General features: G+C 43.4%; 1 protein-coding gene across 2 annotated transcripts in view; it reads right to left on the bottom strand.

The window, feature by feature from the left end:
• Positions 1-3,584, bottom strand: part of VPS45 (vacuolar protein sorting 45 homolog) — a 54,996-nt gene extending 51,412 nt beyond the window's left edge. For both annotated transcript variants that reach the window (XM_030541927.1, XM_030541928.1), the window contains exons 1-3: positions 3,362-3,584; positions 2,359-2,493; positions 235-295 (exon numbers count right to left, since the gene is read on the bottom strand). In XM_030541927.1, coding sequence (XP_030397787.1) covers positions 235-295; positions 2,359-2,493; positions 3,362-3,454 — 289 coding nt within the window. In that variant the 5' untranslated portion in view covers positions 3,455-3,584. The remainder of the gene's footprint in view (positions 1-234; positions 296-2,358; positions 2,494-3,361) is intronic.
• Between the last annotated feature and the right edge of the window lie 17,697 nt (positions 3,585-21,281).

Genomic DNA, 21,281 nt, shown 5'->3' with positions numbered 1-21,281 from the left:
GTTGTACAGATTTGACTCTCCTGATAAAATGAAAACAAAAACAACCCACACCAAAAGACTTAAATTGATACAAAAATCTCTGGGTAGATCAGGCCTTCCTGAGATGAGACCGAGGATCAGAAGGCTGCTGAATGAGTACAGAAACAAGGACTTTAAGAATGTTTCTCGATTAGAAGAAAATATTTGCATCATATCAGAGCATCTGAAATACTTGGTGAACCAGGATATACTTACAAATATAATAGATGCTGTACTTGGGCCTTCGTAACTCCTGAATGAGGTATTCCACGTTCTCCTGGATAAAAGGAAAAACCAGACAGAGAAAAATCAGAAAATGTCCCAATAATTATGTAATAGGTGATTAGACTAATTAATGCTTCTAAGATGGCAGCATTCTGGACCTGATTCTGCAAATCACTGTGCTCTTGCTAAAAATCACTGGAGGCCAGGATTTTGCAGCACCACCATTCTGGGAGCACTCAATACCAGAGCCAGGTGGAAAATGGTTGCTTGTCCTTTCAAGATATTGAGAATTTTTCCCCTCCCGAATCAGGATGAAAGCCAAAATTCTGAGAAACTTCCCAAACTGGAATTCCAGGGGGGAAAAAAATTCAGTTTGAGGCAACTGAAATGGACTTTCAAACTATAATTAGCTTAAAATTTTTAATAGAGGCATTTCAAACTGAGATTTTTCATTGGAGCTAGTCAACACTAAATGTTTCAACAATTTCTAAACTTATTTTTCAAAAAATTGCAAGTAAGAATTCTTCAAAACTGACCCTTCACTGCTAAAGGTTTTGGTTTTGACTAACTGGCATTTTCAGACCAAAAAATTTGAAAAACCAGCTCTTCTCAGTGTTTAAGGACTCGTTCCGGAAAGAGGCCAGACTGGAATTCTCCTCACTCGGAGAAGAGGGAAAATCTACAGGAAGGACCTCCCTGCAAGCAGCCCTGGATGCAGCTGACATGGCTGCTAAGCCCATGTCCTCCACAGTGGTCATGTATCAGAGCTCATGGCTCCAATCCTCTGGCCTCCCTCAGGAGGTACAAACCCTCCAAGACCCGCCCTTTGAGGCTAGTCTATCGACCTGATTTTCAAAGGAACTCACGGCCAGATTTCCACGTGCTCAGCGCCACAACTCGAACCAAATTTTCCAAGAGGGCTCAGCTCCCATTTGGGCACCTAAAGCAGGGCCAGACTCTCCTGAATGCTCAGTAGCTTCCAGGGACACAGTTAAGAGCAGATTTCAAGAGTTCAGCCCCTGATATGCCCCTTACTGCTGAGCTCATCTGAAAATCTGACCATTTATTTGGGGCCTAGCTGGGAACTGGGCTCTTTTCAATATTCTGACCTACATTTGTGCTAAGCAGTATTAGTAAGAAAGAAAAAGTAAGCCATGAGGCAGATGTCTCTCCCCCTCTGGGAACTAGATATGGGAAAAGCCTACAGGATCATTGAACCCATGCTGCAAGTTCAGCAGTCAGACCCCCAGCTACTACAATGAGCATTATAGACATGTATTATAGACTAAATAAATGTGCCATTTTGCATGGTGGGTCGTGTCTCACAGAATTCTGTTTCATAGTAATACTGCTCCCACATGATGCCACCTCTCACAATTCTGCATTTTTCTTAAAGCCCCAGCTCCTGGAGTCATATGACTACATGAAAATTCCATTGTCAATTAAAAGAAAAGAAGGAAAGAGTACGTTTCTAACCCCTTGTGGTTGAAGAGAATAGCTTGAAAGCATGAACCTTACAGGATTTAAAATCAGATGGAAAACATCATGATTGATGTTTGAATATTTTGAGTTAGCAATACTACTCCAAATCCAAATTGGAGCAGGGTTTGTTCCTTCAACTTAGGTAAAAGGCTGAGCATGCTCGGTAAGAAGTTACAGGGAATTGTTGGTGGCTTTCATTATCTAATTAATTTCATGAATGAAATAGTTTTTGCAAAGATGAAAACTACCAGGAAATTTACCAGCCCAGGTACATCAACTTGCCCACACTGTATAATGGGGCCATGTAGGGGGTAGGGGGAGAAGGGAAGGGTTAAAGGTTTTTTGGTTGTTTTTTTTAAAAGTACTCACTTCAGGAGAGTGGACAAGGTAAAATTTGTACAGCTATCAAACTAAGGCATTGATTGTCAAACACAAACTTGTGCTTAATTTTATACACATTAGACAGCCTGATGAATTCATTGGGACTGCTCAGAAGGATAAAGCTAAGCACGTGGGAAAGTATTTGCAGGATCAGAGCCTTAGATACCAGCATTATCTGCTCAGCTTGTACATAGGACCTGGGCAGAGAAAATGCCAATGCAGACAGCAGCTGCTTTTAAAAAAGTAGCTTACCTTTGTCGGTCGCAAAAAACAGATCGCTTTCAAGTGTTTCATAGTCTCTCTGTTCAAAGAATCAAGGCGCTCAAAGAGGTAAACTTCCTTCTGAAGGATTTCTGACTGTGTATACACCATGCTCACAATACTGGTCTGCAGGGAAAAAGAAGGAGAAGCCACGTTATGTCGACTTGCTGGGACAGGCTCATGAAATACTGAGACAAGGGAGTGTTGACTGATGGTTAGTGCACAGGACTGGGAGTCAGGATGCCTGGGTTCAGTTTCCCCAGCTCTGCCACTGATTTGTTGTGTGACCCTGGGTAGATCATTTCACCTCTTGTACCTCAGTTTCCCTGAATAGTTCATTGCAATTTTATGTCAATACGCAGGTGTGCGGCTGCCCTCGGCACATGGGGCTAACACTGCAAAGCATGTTCATGGTGTGGGCACAGCAGAGGATTTATTGGTGTTTGAGAGCAGCCGTCTCACACCAATTCTTGATACCCTATTCTCCAACCTGCTCCTCATCCCACTAAGGAAGCAAAGCAGAACTGCTTTCAGCCAGCTCCCTAGCCCAGCACTGGCAGGATACTCCCCCAGGAGCAAACTGCTTAGGAAGTAGGGTGACCAGTTGTCCCAATTCTATAGGGACAGTCCCGATTTTGGGGTCTTTTTCTTATATAGGCTCCTATTACCCCCCAACCCCATGTCCCGATTTTTCACATTTGCTGTCTGGTCACCCTATTAGGAAGGGACAGCAAGTCTGCAAATTATTAGAGGCAAGATGAGGAAAGGAGGAGGGTCTAGGAAGCCAAAAGCTCTCTCTGCTCCCTGGGCAGGGCATGCACTAGAGCAGCAAAGAGATATTTATCTTCCTGTAGATCCACACCATCACAAGAGGAAGACTGCAGCCTGTGGTCGGGGCAGAAGCCAGTGTTACCCCAATAGCTCGTGAAAGACCGAATGACAGAGGCAGGGGAGATGCCATTGTAAATACAGAAGCCACAGCGGCCTAGCTCACCGTTTCTTTATCCATCAGGAGGACCTTCATCCCAGGCCCGCTGTCTTCAATCATCTTGGACACATATTGCTTCACGGCAAAGACCACATTCATTTTTGCAAGCGATTGGTTTTCCCTTCCCTGTCCCTTCTGCAGTGGGTAATGCTAGACTAGGCACGGAGCAACCAGCGCCTCCTTTCTCCTATGCAGCCAGCTGCTTCCTTCCTTCCTTGTTTCCTCCTATTGCAGCACTGGGAGTTGTAGTTCACAGGGAGGAGGACTGTACTACCAGGCAACACGCATCCTCTTTCGTAGGAAGGGGTCGCAACTACAACTCCCAGCAGCCTCAGCATAAACGCATTCAGTTTCCTGCAGCGTGGGTGTGTTGTCAATGTACTACCCTGTGGAGCTGTCAAGTCTTTCTCATGTGGAAGGGGGATCCCGCACCGGGGATTAGCTTTGGAACCGTGCTTAAAGGAGCACCCTCTTGCAATGAAGCATTGGCATCATTTTGGTAGCGTAGAGGAAAGTTTGTTCCCTTTTGCCCCTGAAGATCATCAGGATCTTCAGAATCTAAACTTTGCTTAGGCTGCAAAGAAAACCTTCCAGACAAACAGTGCGGAGGCTGTTGCAATCATTGAACTACACAACAAACAGTGGCACAGAGTCCCAAATGACAATTCTCCCACAACCCTTAATTCTATTTATTTTTGGCCTAAAGCTCTAGCCTGAGCCCTGAGAGCTCGCACAATTTTGACGCTCAATCTACAAGAAAACAATGGTATGCCTAATATTGGGAGAGTTAAAAAAAGAGCTGTGTTATGCTATGGACAATTGCAGACCTCATTAAAGCTGATGGGTGGGCCAACCACCCTTCTTTAAATGGAAGGAGCAATAAAACGCCCCTTTGGACAGTGCTAGCTGGAAATGGTAGGAAGCCACATCCCAGGACAATGGGCTGCACGGCAAGGATGACAGAAGCTTTCCTGAGGAAAGATTGCAAACACTGGGGCTAGGGGTTGCAGTGGGTCTGTGTATGAAAGGCAGAAAGCAAGAAAAGCTCTGATGAGCGTGGCCCCGGGACAAAGCCAAGAGACAGATTCTTTTGGACACAGTACTCGATGGAAAGGCAGACCTACATTTCTGAGCAAGGAAAGTGCCTGCTATTTTTCGTTTCTGTTGTGTTCAGGGAAACAAGACTTTGTGTACATTCTTTGTAAATAAACAGGATAGCACCAAAGAAACACCTAACTCATAATTTCTCCTCTTGACAGAAACAACCTGCCAAAGTCCCAAATATTGACTAGGTGCTTGGGCCAAAGGGGGTTATATAAAGGTTGAGCAACAACCTTGAACTTCTATTGACTCACACTGAGGAGGGAGAGTAAAACCCCTCATATGCTGCTCCTGCCCCCCCATGCCAACCGCCTCTCCTGCTCTTGAGCACACACCCCAGTGCCAAGCACCCCCAATCAGGCAAGATCAAGTTCTATAAGCCAAATTTGGCCTGAAAGCTCAAATTTGGGGCACTTGGGGGTATAACTGAGGGCAGCGTTTGGCTGTATAGATCATCTCTCGGAGGACAGCAGTCAACTGTGCCAGATGCTGACAATAACGGGGTGAATTTCTGCCAAGAATAAATGCGCAACCCCCTCTCTTCTAATGAAACCACAATATTTTAAAGACACAGGACCTCTCCTTAAGGCCCCCCCCCACAGTGTATACTCAATTTACCCTCCACTGGAGAAAGACGGAGGGGGTGGGGTGTAAGTCTGAGTCATATTTTGCTGTAGAAAAGAACCCTTTGTGAAACACTGGAATTAAAAGTGTCCGTTTCCAAACACTGGGTCAGTTTGAAGGTGACATGGCTGTTATTTGGTTTCCTTGCTGTTGGCTGCAGCGTCTTCTGCCCAGCTTAGAGCTTCAGAACAATGATTCCTCTGCTGATCATTTTGTTTGGCTTTGTCCAGGAAACGCTGGTTATTGCCTCGGAGCCTTGGGGGGTGCTGACCTGAAAGGGCTCCACCTCACCTGCAGTGCCAATCTCCCCTCCACCCTGCCCCATTCAGCTACCCAAGTGAGCCAGCTCCCCGTCAGGATGCTCCCTTAGCTGCTCCTGCGCTCAATATGCCATCTTCTTCCCCAGCTCTTTCTATGCCACCAGTTGCTCGTGCCCCACAGTGTGCCATTCCCCTTTGTGCTTGCTCCTGTGTTCCCAGGGTCATGCCCTCTCCAGGCTGCACCTGAGCCCCCCCGTGTTCTTATCCTCCCCCAGTACCTAGTTCTTCCCCCATTTCAGTCCCTCCCAGCTGTTCCTGTCCTCCCTTCCAGTGCTAATCCCCCATCCCCAAAGCCTGCTTCTGTCCCCTGCCCCCTCAGGCCAATCCACACGCAGGCCACTCCTGCCTGCCCAGAAATGCCAGTCCCCCAGCCCCCCACAGGCTGCTCCTCCCTGCCCCCTCAATGCCAATCCCCTGCCCTCCCAGGCGTCTCCTGTCCTCTCCTGGCAGTGCCAATCCCCCCTGCTTCTCCTGCCCCCCATGCCAATCCTCCCTGTTGCTTCTGCACACACACCCCAGTGCCAAGCCCCCTGTAGGCTGCTCCTGCCCCCCAGTGCCAATCCTCCCTGCTGCTCCTGTCCTCCCAGTGCCAAGCCCCTCCATAGGCTGCTCCTGGCCCCCAGTGCCAAAACCCCCTGCTTCTCCTGCCCCCCATGCCAATCCTCCCTGATGCTTCTGCACACACACAGTGCCAAGCCCCCCATAAGCTGCTCCTGCCCCCCCAGTGCCAATCCCCCCTGCTTCTCCTGCCCCCCAGTGCCAATCCTCCCTGCTGCTCCTACCCCCCCGTGCCAAGCCCCCCCATAAGCTGCTCCTGCCCCCCCAGTGCCAATCCCCCCTGCTTCTCCTGCCCCCCGTGCCAAGCCCCCCCCATAGGCTGCTCCTGCCCCCCAGTGCCAATCCCCCCTGCTTCTCCTGCCCCCCAGTGCCAATCCTCCCTGCTGCTCCTACCCCCCCGTGACAAGCCCCCCCATAAGCTGCTCCTGCCCCCCCAGTGCCAATCCCCCCTGCTTCTCCTGCCCCCCGTGCCAAGCCCCCCCCCATAGGCTGCTCCTGCCCCCCAGTGCCAATCCCCCCTGCTTCTCCTGCCCCCCAGTGCCAATCCTCCCTGCTGCTCCTACCCCCCCGTGACAAGCCCCCCCATAAGCTGCTCCTGCCCCCCCAGTGCCAATCCCCCCTGCTTCTCCTGCCCCCCGTGCCAAGCCCCCCCCCCATAGGCTGCTCCTGCCCCCCAGTGCCAATCCCCCCTGCTTCTCCTGCCCCCCAGTGCCAATCCTCCCTGCTGCTCCTACCCCCCCGTGACAAGCCCCCCATAAGCTGCTCCTGCCCCTCCGTGCAATCTCCCTTGCTGCTCCTGCCCCCCCGTGACAAGCCCCCCATAAGCTGCTCCTGCCCCCCCAGTGCCAATCCTGCCTGCTACTCCTGCCCCCCAGTGCTAATCCTGCCTGCTGCTCCTGCCCCCCCGTGACAAGCCCCCCATAGGCTGCTCCTGCCCTCCCCGTTTCAATGCCCCCGACTGCTCGTGCCCCCCCGTGCCAAGCCCCCCATAGGCTGCTCCTGCCCCCCCGTGCAATCTCCCTTGCTGCTCCTGCCCCCCCCCCAGTGCCAAGTCCCCCCATAGGCTGCTCCTGCCCCCCAGGGCCCAGCCCCCCCCCCGTTCCAGCCCGGGCCGTTGGGACCGTTGTGGCGAGCGCCGAGCGGCCGTTGCAGACCCAGAGGCGCTGTCAGGGCCGGGTGGGTGCGGGGCGCAGGGCGGGGACAGACGGGCCCGGGGTGGATATGGGGATTTTCACTGTGGCCTCCAAATCCCTGGGGTGAACGAGGGAGCTGTGGGAAGCCCCCCACGTCCCTGGGGTGCATGGGGGTGCCTGGGGAGCCCCCAAATTCCAGGGGGGTGGGGGAAGCTCTGGGGAGCCCCCACATTCCTGGGGTGCTTGGTGGCTGTGGGGGTTTCACTATAGCCTCCAAATTCATGGGTGAATGGGGGAGTTGTGGGAAGCCCCCCAAGTCTTTACGGTGCATAGGGGTGTCTGGGGAGCCCCCAAATTCCAGGGGCGTGGGGGAAGCTCTGGGGAGCCCCTACATTTCTGGGGTGCCTGGTGGCTGTGGGGGTTTCACTATAGCCTCCAAATTAGTGGGTGAATAGGGGAGCTGTTGAGGGTGAAGGGAGAGATATGGGGAGCCCCTGAAATTCCTGGGGTGAGTGGGGCAGCTGTGGGGTTTTCACTGTAGCCCCCTAGGAGATAACTAAAGTGGGGGTTGTGAGGGAGCCTTACTATAGCCCCTTAAATTCTTGGGGTGCAGTGGCATTTTCCTTAAGCCACTCCCCAGATTCCTGGTTATGAATAGGGGTGGGGGGGAGGCTGTGAAGATTCTGCTATGCCCCTCCCAAATCTCTGGGTGTGATTAAGGGTGAGATTGGGGATGTTTCATCCCCACCCATTACATGGGAGGAATTCGTGTGAGGGCCTCCTGTTGCCACCCCACAAATTACAGGGAGGTAAAGAAGGATGGGGTGGACTTTCTCTTACAGACTCCTCCACCCCAAATTCCAGGATGAAGACCAAGGGGTGGAATTGGGGTTCTCCCTTTAGCACCCCCTCCCCAAGTTCATGGGGAGTTCTGGTCATCTAGCTTATCTAGTTAGCTCAGCTCCTGGAAAGTGAAGCTATGGGCTACCCCCACAAATACTTATCCAAGGGTCCAGGAGGGTTTGTACATCCTGCACCAAAGCTGATCTGTGGATTTTGTTTTACTTAGCTCTTGGAAACAGACCTCATAGAGTATGAAGGTTAAAAATTGTAGCATCCCTACAGGGAAGGAATAACTGTAGATTGTATCCTAAACTCATCTCTGTGTCTGATTTCAGGTTCCACTCTCAAAATGCCATTACTTGAAAAACAGGGTAAGTTCCAATCCTTGAATCTATTTATGTGAGGTGTCTCACATGGCAGGGCACAAGGCCGAAATGATAGTTGTTAAAATCACTCTTCAAGAATGACAAAATAATCAGATCAACCTTTCCAATCAATAATTTATTTCCAACATAATATTAGCCAACAAGCAACTACGGATGAGAATTTAGGGTCCAATTCTGCAAGGTGCTGAGCATCCTCAACTCCCACGGAAGGCTGTCCCAGAAGAGATATTCAACATCTCAGGCCCTTAAGAAGCCTTAGACCTGATTCTCCATTCACTCGCGTTCTTGTAAATCAGGAACGATTGCATTTAAATCATTGGGGTTACATCAGTGTGAGTGAAATCCGAACTCAGGCCCTTGGCTACATAAGTCCCTAGGTCAGTCGAAAGACAAGTTTAAAACAAGCAGTTCATTGTACCTCTGGGACTTAACATTGTCTTACTGCAAACTGCGGCCCTGCTCCTGTAAATTGAGCCACATGGGCAGATCTCTGTTCCCACATGGCGCCTCATTGACGTGAATGTGAGGGTGCAGGCGTCCACCTGCATGGAACAACTTGCAGGTTTGAGCCCTATATAGTTTTTGCTTTAAAGCCCTGGGTCTGTGTGACACTTATTCTGCTACTATTGTTATTCCTGACTATGACATTTTTGGAAAAGGGCTATTATGTTCATTAAAGTGTAATAATATAACGTATGCATGTTTCATACAGAAAATGGTGAGCAGGTGCTGGTGAAAAATGAAACCTATTTGCAAATCTTGTAAGTACCTTTTCTGAGAAGCTGAGCTCTTTCATATGCTTTGCCTTTGTACTTCTAGTTCACTTTTTATTGTTTGATTTACACTTAATATACATCAAAATACATTTTATAACATGAATATAGTCTAAAATTCCTGTATTTTGTAGGAAAAATAAGGATCAGAGAAAGAGACTTGTCCATGAAATCTGTTCCTTTTTAGACAGCAGTCAGTCTGTAAGTAATACATAACAAAACAAAACAGCAAAAAAAGATTTCTGAAGACATTTACATATACGATATTAATGTTCAGCCTGTGAAAACTGAGGTTCGTGTATGCAGCTGAGACTCTGTGAGGTTTGGTCCACACATTGTTTTCAGATTGGTATAACTATATCTATTAGTGGTGGTGGTTTTTTACTAATATAGTTACATTGTACAATCACTAGTGTGAATGCTCTTATACTAGTATAAAGGTGCCTTATATTGCTATAGTTTATTCCCCTTCCCATATGGAAGGGGAAGAAGCTATACTGGTGAAACTGTTAAAATAATAATAGTAATTAATAATAAATAAAAATAATAAAGCAGTACAACTTTTGTGTGTAGGCAAGGCCGCCTTTTGCTAAAAATGACTCCTCTGTTCATCAGATAACACAACATAAACAAACTTAACCAGCAAGAAAGTAATTCTCCTACATGTGAAGGGACACAGTGCTCAAACCAAAAAAATCTTCTTCCCCATTCTCCTTCTGTAAACGTGGCATATTCCGCTTAAATGCACAGGGAGCGGATAGGAGAGGGGAATTCAGTAGTATCTCCAGAGTGAGACAGACTGTAAGAGTCTTAAAATCCCAGTTTATAGTTTGAACAACCAACTAAATCAGACCAGGGCACGTCAGTTGGGAGTCAGGGGGTGCTGAAGTTCCCTGTGAATCAGGTCAAGGGATAGGAGGGGGAGTGAGGGGAGGTATTGAGAGCCAGCTCTTGGCTGGCAAGTTGGGTTCCAGGGATTGCAAACTTCTCCCAAGCCTGTTCCAGCTCCTCTGGGTCCCATTCCCTACTCCCTAGCTTGACCCTGCGTCCTGCGGCGACAGCTCCAGGCCCTCTGGCTCCAGCTCTCCCTCCGCTGCCCTAAATGCATGAAAGTGTACACAGGGGTGGAGCTCCCACAATATCTCCATTGCAGGGGTGCTAGTCCCTGCTACGTCCCTTTGTTCCACCACTCCTGACCTCGGTATCTCCTGTTCTCTGCCTGTGGCACACAACTGTTTAGTCTAACTCAAGTTATTGGGCTCAATAGAGGGGTAGCGGGGTGAAATTGAATGACCCATGGTACACAGGAGGTCGGACAAGATGATCCAATGGTCCCTTTTGGTCATAATCTCTATGAAATCTGGCTGTGTTGGTAATATGGCATGACTGTGTGTGTGACACTGAGGAAGGAGTAAACCTCACAACAGTCATATTTCTTCGCTGGCTTCATTTTTGTGATCCATTTGGGTAGTAACATTCTGCTAATTACATTATACTTTTAAAACAATGGCTCTGTTCCTGGAATATACTCTCTGTGTAGAATCCTGCTCTTGTATGGAGCACCAATGAAGTCACGTCGCAGGATCAGAGCCTGTGTGATTACAATATTTATTAACCCAATGTGATTATATTTATTTAGCATCAGTAAACGAGTTAACTTTCTTAAAGTTGTTTACAGCATATACTTAACCTATAGAATTAAGCACAATATTACAGGTGTTTTAAAATTTGGCAAGTATATTGTAATAAGCCCCGAAAAAGCTGACATTAATTTCAAGAGCTACAAAGGTGACACAGATGTTAAAATTTTCCCAGCACAATTATTGATATATTTATTTTTCTTATTTAGGTCCAAGAAATTGATGCTTTGAGGACAGAAAATAGGAAGCTAAAAAATGCGGTATATATTTTACATAATGTGTTTCAATTTTTAAGTGGTTAAATGAATAACAGCTCTCTGCAGTTGCTCAGGGAATAATTACAGAAATCACTTTAGCTAATTCTGTTTTTTCAATATAGAGAGATTTCAATGTTAATGTTTCTATATTTGTGCCTAATACCATTTTCATTCTGTTTCATTTTCATTAGAACTCAAGGTTGCGTTATAAAACTAAAGGTATGTAATCTAAAAAGAACCTAGAAGTTTCCCAGCTGGATTAGAAACAGAACTGAAGATGAAATATCTGGATTTGAAAAGGTTTAGATGCAAAATTATGGTAGAAAAATGATGAAAATTAAGAAACTGGATATGTATTTTAAAATTAACCACTGATAAAATGAATTGGATTTTCAGGTATATATTCTGGCCAAAATGTTTAAATGTAGATGCCTTAAATTTAGCACCTAATATGTGTCCTGAGCTTCAGAGGTGCTGAGCATCCACATGTCACCTTTAAGTCAATAGAACTTTGCACAGAAATCCATGGATAAGGCATGTCTGTCTTAGATCCCAATCCTGCAACATGTAGCATGTAGACAGAGGACTGCACCTGCATGTCCACATAGAAAACAACATGTTGCACGCCACATTTTACAGGATCAGGCTTTAAATTGTTTGTGAGCAGACTTAGTGAAAGACAAAAACGTCCACACACAAAAAAATTATCTGTGGAAAAATTTGCATAGATCTTTTAATGTTGGAAAGTAATGGGGACTTGTACGGAGTTTGATAAACAGAACTTCACTGTTTTTTTTTGGTGGAAAAGTTAATTACTCCTTTTTTCTCTCTTCTCTTCCTAGATTGGGCATTAAAGAAAGAAGAATATGAAAAGTAAGGTTGATGCACTAGCATTTTCTTACACAGAGTTTTAAATTGTCCACAACTGTGCTAAAATGTATTTGTTTTCAATAGCACATCCAATTTTTGTGAAAGATGGATTCATTCCTGTCAGAGGTCATTTAGAAAAATCAGCTCACTTTTGTGCCTGTTTTGCATCTGAATTCCTCTTGAACCACAGTTTTTGCTTGTTTTCCTTTTTCCTACATGGGATGAAATTAAAACAAATATAAATTTAGGCTGAATAGCAGGAAAACTTCTCAACAATGTGTTCTGGTATACTATGGAACAACTAAGGCCACTGTTTAAGTCACTGAAAACTTGACATGAGAAACCACTGGAGAACATAAACCCATCTGACTTAAGTGGGACTTAAGCACATGCTTAAAATTAAGCATGTACTTAAGTGCTCTGATAAACTAGGGCCATGGGGATATCTCTGTATTGATTGAGGTGAGACAATAGATTAAATTTCCCCAGTACTGATGAGCCAGCTGAAGTTCTATAGCCCATTTAAGCCTGTAGTATGAAACTTAAATGGACTTGTAATTCTGCTGCCCAGGGGTGAATGAATTTCAGCTAGATAAATAAATTTTTCTAACTTCTAGCTGCTATAATTCCAGGATAAACTGATGTCTTCATCAATTTTGTAAGTTAAAATAGTTCTGGTGAGTGACACGTCTATTTGTATTTTGCTTTGTTTTCAAAGTGAGATTGAGAGGCTTTCTGGTGAGATATCTAATTACTTAAATGTCACCAATTTCTGGGTGAGTATATCTGTATTACTAACAGTTCTGGGGGAGGTGGTTGATGGGATTACCCCTCTTGAGTATGTTGTTGTGCTATCAACTAGTGTGATATAAAAATAGTCAGACTCAAGAAAAAAAGCCCAGGGACATTAATTATACCAGTGATTGGAGTTCATTCCATTTGTTTAGAGGGATTAGAAGACTATCAGAGAGAGAAAAATTATGAATCCCAAAATGAAGCAAAGAAAGACCAATTATAAATCTTTGTCTTATCTCCTCTGCCTGTATTAGGGAAACAGATGCAAGTGATGCATTTAGGAATGGAGTACTTATGCTTATGTTCCGAAGTGGATTTTTTCACAAAAATGCCTAACTTTTTTCTGATTGACTGAAATGAACTCTCTCTCCTTTAGTATGAAGAGTCAGAGCTTTTGAATGGCTCAGGTATGTTATTTTTAGAGATCGCGAAGAACATTTAAGATAGTTATAAAAGTACTTTCCTCTGTCTGGCTCTCATGTTTTTTTGTTTGTTACAAGGCTACAAGTGTGTACCTCAGCTGTCTTATACTCTGCCATAATTTTCACTGGTTTGTTCCGAAAACATTGATCTAATATGAGAGCATGAACAGCAGCATGCTAATTTAAAATACATCACAAAGCAAATAATGTAAATGCGGTGTTAAGGCTGAGAAATCAAGCCTTAATCAGGAAATTCTAATGTTAGAGAGACCATAATACATTTGTACATTTAACAGATAAGAGAGCACCGAGGGGATCGACCAAGCATGTGAGGTGAGCAATGGAGCAGGTGGCATTTACTAGCTACCATTTGAAAGGAAGTGATAATGTGAGATAATACCGTGATGTCATCACTCTGCATATTGTGGAGTTTGAGCTGAATAACTCTCAGGTGAACATTCTGAAAATAGATCATGTCTGATTTGCAGAGGTGCTGAGCACTCACAACTCCTGTGGACTTCAATTGAAGTGCTGGGTGGTGAGCATCACTGTAGGTCAGGTTTATACTGTCTCAGGACGAACACCCCAGATTGGTAGTCACAGTTGAACCTTTTGTCTTTGGCTTTAAAATGTTCAGATGTGGGCTGTAAAATACGTTTTGTGTCTTAAAGGGAACTCTTTCTAAGAAAGTTGCAATTCCACTTCAACATTATTTAACTATGTGTTTTAATTTTAAAGTACCTACATTTAGCAATAAATTTGTAGGAGCCGAGGGCAAATAGCAAGTTAAACATAAACAGTCTGGGGTTTTTAATATTATAAATACCCAAAAACTGCAGTTTAAAGGGCTAATCCTGAACGATGGCTTTTTGAAATGATTATACTTGCATTTGAACTTCTACAGCACTCAGACAGAGGGCGCCCTTGGATCGGAGAAAAGGTAACAACTGTTCTCTATTAATTCATTAGATTGCAATTCGTTAGATATAAACTCATGTAAATGTTGTGTTTTTGTGGTACTTACACTACTGGGATGGTTTCCATGTTGAATTAAGTGGCCACAGTCTTCCATCGACTAGAGGGATGCTGTAAAGAGCCAGCACTGCCTAAAATGTGGATGATGCTGGCTGGGCATCCCCTTAGCAGCTTTTGGGAGGATTGGTGAGGAGCTCCTAGTGGGATTTCAAACTAGTAAGTACCGCAGCAGTGTCACTACCATGCCTCTCCCTTGGGGTAAATCCCTTCTGAAAGAGAGGGTGTGTCATTTTCATCTTCCCTTACACCTGGTTTAGTGAAGATTCATAGGAGGGAATAATAAGAAAAGGTGAATGACAAGTTGGTAAATATAATGAGAAGATCTGCTAGACAGAATCTTTCGGAAATGTTTGGACAGGATTAGCCAGTCTCAGAGTCCTTTGTATATAGATAGCTGTGATACATGGGTCCCTAAATCTGTGTGTGCATTGAAATAGCAATAACTTGTGAAGGATTCTGCAGCCTACTATAATCTTTAGATCCCTTAGGGCGTGAACTTTCAGTGTGATGCGTTGAGAGTCCAACCTTCCGGCTGCCTTTACTGTTTGAAAGTTGCATAGCTAAATCTCTGTGTATTTTGCTAAAAATGTTTGTGCAACCAGTTCTCAGTCTGTGAGTGGTCTATAGAGTAGAACCTGGCACTGGGATTCAGGAGTTCTTATTTCTCTCCCAGATTCTGCCACCCACTCAGTGTGAGACACTGGTCAAGCCACTTAACTTTCTCATGCCTCATTTTTCCTGTCTACAAAATAGGAATAATACTAAGATACCTTTCTAAAGTGCTTTGAGATCCTCTGATGAAAATTGCTATATACATGTCTTTATTGTTTATTTGTCACTAAGACATATAGTGAATTATCCAGATTTATCAGCATCCAACTTCTTTGCTTCTGCATAGATGTGCAATAGAACATTTATATCCAGAATTAGATCTACATTGCAAATATCTTAATTGCATTGACCTGAGAGACCTTTATTAAATAAATGGGGATGGGTTAGTGGTCTGAACATCTGATTTCCAATTACCAAACTCCCTGTCAACACAGATTCAGGTTTTGGCAGGGTTCATACCTGCAAATACTTAAGACTTGGGAGACTCAAGTTCAATTCCCTGCTCTGCCACAGACTCCTTGGGTGACCTTGGGCAAGTCACTTAATGTCTCTGTGCTTCAGTTCCCCGTCTGTAAAATGGGGTTAATAGCACTTCCCTGCCTCTCAGGAGAATTGCAAGAATATTGCATTAAAGACTGTGATGCTCAGTTTGGGGTCATGTAAGTACCTATAACAGACAGACATAGCTCTTCATTTTGTAAGCAGGGATGGGTGCTTTTCTAAGTGTGTGATAAATAATGATCACAGTTGCTCAGGACCTCCATTGTTCTAACTATTGGTATCATTTCTGTTCTTCTTTGTGGATCTTATTTAAGAGTATGTTTGGAAGCATCCCTAGCGTTTGTTACTTGCTTTATCTAATTGCTACAGCTATGCTTGGTCTTAGTGGAGTTATTTGTAGCTACATTTGTCCTTAAAATGAATGTGAATCAGTGAAGGGAGTGGGAGTAAGCATTGAGCACACACTCCGGGTGTCAAGTGACAAAGGCATTGGCTGGCAACCTTCTCTAAGCATTTGGCGTTGACGGTTGCCACCTGCTACTTTCCTAATTAATTCTTCAAGAGTGTAAATGTGGGAGCAGCTATAGATGTGACCCAAGTCCAAATGCCATTCTAGTTAGGTATTTTCTGTGCTGAGAATACAGGTAATAAATAGGGCTCCACAGATGGAGAGGGCTTATCAATTTGCTCAGATGTCTTGTATAAGCAGTTACTGGGATGTCTTGCCTAATGAATATTTCAGCTTGTGAATAAAGGCTCTTCATGAGAGGCAGTGAGCAGAGATTTATCTTGAAACCAAAAGCGAACATTAAACCTAGTGTGAGGAGGATGGGCCTTGAGACATGTGGAACAAAGGAAAACTCGCCACCGCTGGAACTGATCAGGCAGCCAGCACATATGCAAGATTGGTTACCATGTAATAGGAGGAGTCTCTCAAGGAACAGAGTGGAAGAAATCCAAATGTATTTTAAGTAGAGTAGAGACATCCTGAAATCCCTTGTAGCTTCTCTCTTCAGTGTTGTTAAAAAGCAGATTTCTGGGAGCATTCTAGTGTTGTTTCAAAAAGCTATGATGTTTCCTTTTGGCCATCAGGCATATAAACTATTTGAGTAAATCCCTGTCAAACAGAAACTTGTACTTTAAAATCAGTGGGAGTTAGGTGGCTAAATACCTTTTGAGGATCTGGGCCAAAGTCCAGTTTTTATATGTGGCAAGGGAGTATTATACTGATTGGTCTACTTATTTCTTTCCTTTGTCGGTTTCTAGTATTCAAGGATGCCTTTTTTTTCCTGTGCTACCTATTGCATCTCATCTCTTCAGTGGTTCCCGGTCATAACACTAACCATAAGAAAGATGGCATTACAACTTTGTTTTTCTAAGCCACATGTTTTTTTATAATTCATATTTTTAAAAGCTTTCTCACTCTCTTCTTTTCTGTGCTTCCCTTCCTCATCTCCTCCAACTTCTCTGTTGCGTCTGCCTCTAATTTGAGAGTGGTGCATTCAAACAGCTGCGGAGATATTTTCCTTCCAACCCCGGGAAGTGGCTTTAGCTTCAAACTGTCACCAAAGCAGTTTGTATCAAATCTGAGTGATCAGATAGTTCTGTACAGGGAAGCAGCATGTTCAGCACTGTAACTTCTGCATTACAGGCTTTTATAACAGCCTAATAACCAAGTGTCTCTGTTTCTCAGAACTAAACATGGAAGTCAGTGCCTGGCAAATCAGACTGTTGTAGCCCTTGGTTTGGAGTACCAGAAAGGTTTCTGTTTTTACAGCAAAGGAGCTAATACTTCTTTTAAAGAATATCAGCTCTGATTCATCAATGTTGAAGAACAGAGAACAGCTCTTGGTCCTGTTAATCTTAGTAAGAATAGCATTTGGGATTAGAAGCTATTCCTAGCATGAGAGAGCTAAGAAAAGGGGTTAAGCATAGTCAATCCAGACTATAATGTCACTATTTATAGTATAATTTTGAATGGATTAATCCTGCCTTTCAGCTCAAATTAAGCAATTCTCCTTATCTTCATCTTGTAAATTATGTATTTGTTGCCTTTTTGATTACAAGTGTGACTGTGTTTTATTTCACTTTGCTAATTTATGAGATCCTGTAAGAACTATTGTACACCAAGAAGCTACACACACTTAGAGATCTTTATACTGTACTGTTCTGTATGTTTTTAAAAGATCTAAGCTTTTTCCATAAGAAGATATTTTCTAAGGACCAAATTTTGCCACTTGTCTTCCCTTACTTTAGGAGCCAGTGGGACTGCACATAGCATGCAGTACTACTCATCCTAGCAACAGGTTGTAAAATCAGGTCTTAAATTAGGGCTTAATTGCATTTTGTTGTTTTCTGGGCCTGTTTTGGTTTAAAATGCTTCAATAATGTCTGCAAAGCACTTATTTAATTATTTGTTCTGTTTCTGTGGAAATTCTTTTGTAATGATGTCAGTGATGTTACTTTTGACTAAATAAACATAGTATGTTGTCTCCTCTTGAGAAATTCATCTTTGTAATCATCCTTGAAAGAATAAGAAATGTCTTTTTGTTCATTCACTGGCTTGTATTGTGTTGGATTTGCCAAAGTGAATTTTAAAAGCTTAATGTAGTTTTAATTTTCTGATCTTAAAATTTATATCATACTAACGGAGGATGCAAAAGATGTAATTAATCGGCTTTTGTTTGTTTTTGCAACACAGGACTGTTGCAACTCAGACTGGTGAAGATAGCTCAAGGTACATTGCACTTCAGGTGTTAGAAAAACACTTTGTTTCTGAGTTCGTTGTACGTAGATTTTTACTTAATTTCACATTTAAGACATGCGAAATACACCCAAAAACTCAAGTTCAAGTGTTTGCTGTTAAAGTATCTTAATCTGGTGGGGCTGGACGACATGGATGGATCACTCAGTAATTGCCCTGTTCTGTCCATTCCCTCTAAAGCATCTGACACTGGCCACTGTCGGAAGGCAAGATCCTGGGCTCAGGGGACCCTTGGCTTGGCCCAGTATGGCTGTTCTTATGTAACCACTTCATTGGTATCAAAGGATTTGGCTGCCTCTTTGTATATTTGGATGCCCGACTTGAGACACCTAGGGCCAGTTTTTCAGAGGCACTAAGCATCCATAACTTCAGTTGAACTCAACAGGAGCAGCAGGTGTTCAGCACCTCTGAAAATCAAGCCTAAGGGTGAAACCTGGGCTCTGCTGAAATCTCTGGCAAAGCTCCCATTCACTTCCGTGAAGCCAGGATTTCACCCTATATGTTTAAAGTCAGGCACTCAAAAATGGAGACACCCCAAATGAGTTGTAAATTGTGGCCTGAGCCTTGAGCCTAGCTTATAAATCAACGGTGGCAGGATTGTGTCTTTTTACGTGTCCTGAAAGCTCTTTGGTCAGGGAATGCCTTTTTGTTTTCCGTGTTGTACAGCACTTAGTAAATGGGACGCTGGGGCTCCTCCATGCTATTGCAGTACAAATACAAATATTTTAAAGCATCTAGCACCCTCTTGGTGCAATATGCATAGTCATATTGATTATAGATTAGAGTCTTATCGAAAAATGTAAGATACGGTAGCAAAAACTATAGTGCTTTGAAAGGAGTGGCGTAATAGTTGTTCAATAAAAGAGTTTAGTAGTTGAATAAAAAGGTGGCATAGATCTCATGCTGGAGATATTGATATCTCATTTAATTTGTTTGTTTTTCTTCAAAATGCAGCTGCATAGTTGAAGAGTCATTGGCACAGGTAATCAAGATCTCTTGGCTTTTCCTCATTTGAATCCAGCAGACTGTAGGCAGGTGCTATGCAAACTTCCTCCTACAGAGTTTTGTCAATGCCCCTCACTCCTGACCCTGTGCTGTTCAGATAGCATCAGTCAGGCCAAATATCAGTAGTGACTGTGGACATACGGGAACAAGAGCGAGATCACAAAATGTATTCCTTTGTCACCTTAACTGGGATTTGAACTGAGCTCTCCAGAACTTCAAGGCTGCTTTGGTAGGGTCAGTGCTGCAACCCATACTTGCTCTCACAAGTAGGCTCATTAAAGCCAACTGTAGTCACTAAAGATTTGTTAGAAAAGGATTGCAAGATCAGGCCCAGGGTTTTCCTTAAATACTTTCCCACTGTGGCATTTTTCTAACTGCAGAAGACTGGTATCTTAATGCCATTATTGCTTTGAGGAAGAATCAACAAAAACATTATCTAGCTTTTGTGATAAACCGAAGTCATGCTTAGACTTCCGCAGCATAGAAACGAATCATGTTTTATTAACTGGAATTGGTTTATTCTGGTCTACTGATTTTCCAAATTAGCTAAGAAAGAATATGATAAAAACTTTCCGCCGCTACCAGAAATGAAGTGGTCCAAGTTAAAAATAGCTCCAATGGTTCTTTTATTAAACATGCAGAGTGAAAAATTTCATGTACCCTTATGGGAAGCTAATCTGTTATTTTTAGAAAAGACATTTCCAGCAACTGTTTTGTATTTCGAGGAAATGGTAACCATCTTGCCTTTTCTTCACAGGATGAGTCTGAATGGTAAATGAGCAATTTCACTTTAATAAGTCTGGCTGCTGGACAACATATTTGACATTATTTCACTTTAACTCTTACTGAACAAATTATTCAAATATATATTAAAAATAAAAATCTATTCTAATCCCACTGATGCTTTATTTTAGTTTGGTTACTTTTAAAACATTCTGATGTCAAGAGGATTTCTTAGAGCCAGATTGTATACCCTTATTTTGAATGGCTCCTTACTCCAATCCCAGTGAAGTCAATGAGATTACTGGTTCAGTAAAATGCTATTCAGTGTGAGTAAACTGATCAGAATCTGGCCCTTGTCATTTAAAAATAAATAGATTTCCCTTTTCTCATTTCAAAAGGAAGGATGACAGAGGCAGATTCTGCATGGATAAAGGGGTTTACTGTCATTTTCTTCAAAATAATTTTATTAAATTCTCACTTAAAATAATCACTTTCCACTAGTTGTACCTTAGCATATAATCCTGGTCCAATTTGTATAGCTAGTCCATCTCATTAGGTTACAGATTTCTATGCCAGCCATTCAGAGTAACAAGTTTCCAGATACTGACACAACAAAGCCTACGGGATTGGCTTGGGGATGGTTTGTCCTGATAAGAGTGAGACTCCGCAAAGTCATTCTTTACATGACATTTATTCTCTTTGAGTAACTTACTTGACCTGTATCAAGTAGCTTCCTGCAGCTATAAAATTTATGCCATAGATTTCTGTCATACCTTCACTTGTGACATTCATATATAACTGCTCCAGTTGGCTTGTTTAATCAGAAACCTATAAATGAATTCTCAAAGATAAAAGGTAGTACTGCAAACCATATCAGGGAGGACAAGAAACCATCCTGCACAAAACAAAAACAGAGTTACGGGATAACTTTCCATATTATGTTTACATGTTGCCACTTGAGATGTCATAAACACTGGGATTCACTGTTAGAAAAAAAATTTGGATGTGCCCACTTGAACCAGCTGGTCTCAGTTGTTCTGACATCAGTGTCTGTTTTACGCTAATATCACATCTGCATGATGAACTGGTTAGCAAATGTACAGCATTTGAGTTATAAAGCTTCCATGCCTGCGGGTGGGAAGTGCCAGAACTGCAGTGAGACACATGATCAGATATCAAGCCATAGATGATAATCCTTCTATACATTCTGTCATTGTTTCATGTGCAAAGCTGCTGTTGAAAGCAATGACAGCACTGCATGTGAAAGGATCGCAGGATCAGATCTATGTATAATCACGCCACACCCAGCGTGTTAACCCTCTTGTCAGACTGCTATATGTTAGGAGTGAAATAAGGACAGTTTCATCTCTGTGAGGGATAGAATAATTTTTAAAAGAAGCAGAGTCTTATGATGAGAAATGCATGTTGGAAATGTTTCCTTGGATCTCATTACTGCCTGTCTGTGTGTGTCATGGGAGACTAACCACATTCAAAATATGCAGGTCTCTGCATGTCATCAGAAAATATATTGCATCTCTTGTACTTCTTAGTTTGACATCCTGGG

This window comes from Gopherus evgoodei, chromosome 24 (assembly GCF_007399415.2).
Source record: "Gopherus evgoodei ecotype Sinaloan lineage chromosome 24, rGopEvg1_v1.p, whole genome shotgun sequence".
NCBI lineage: Eukaryota > Metazoa > Chordata > Testudines > Testudinidae > Gopherus > Gopherus evgoodei.
Note: the sequence above shows the minus strand (reverse complement) of the source record. Positions and strands in the feature narration are given on the sequence as shown.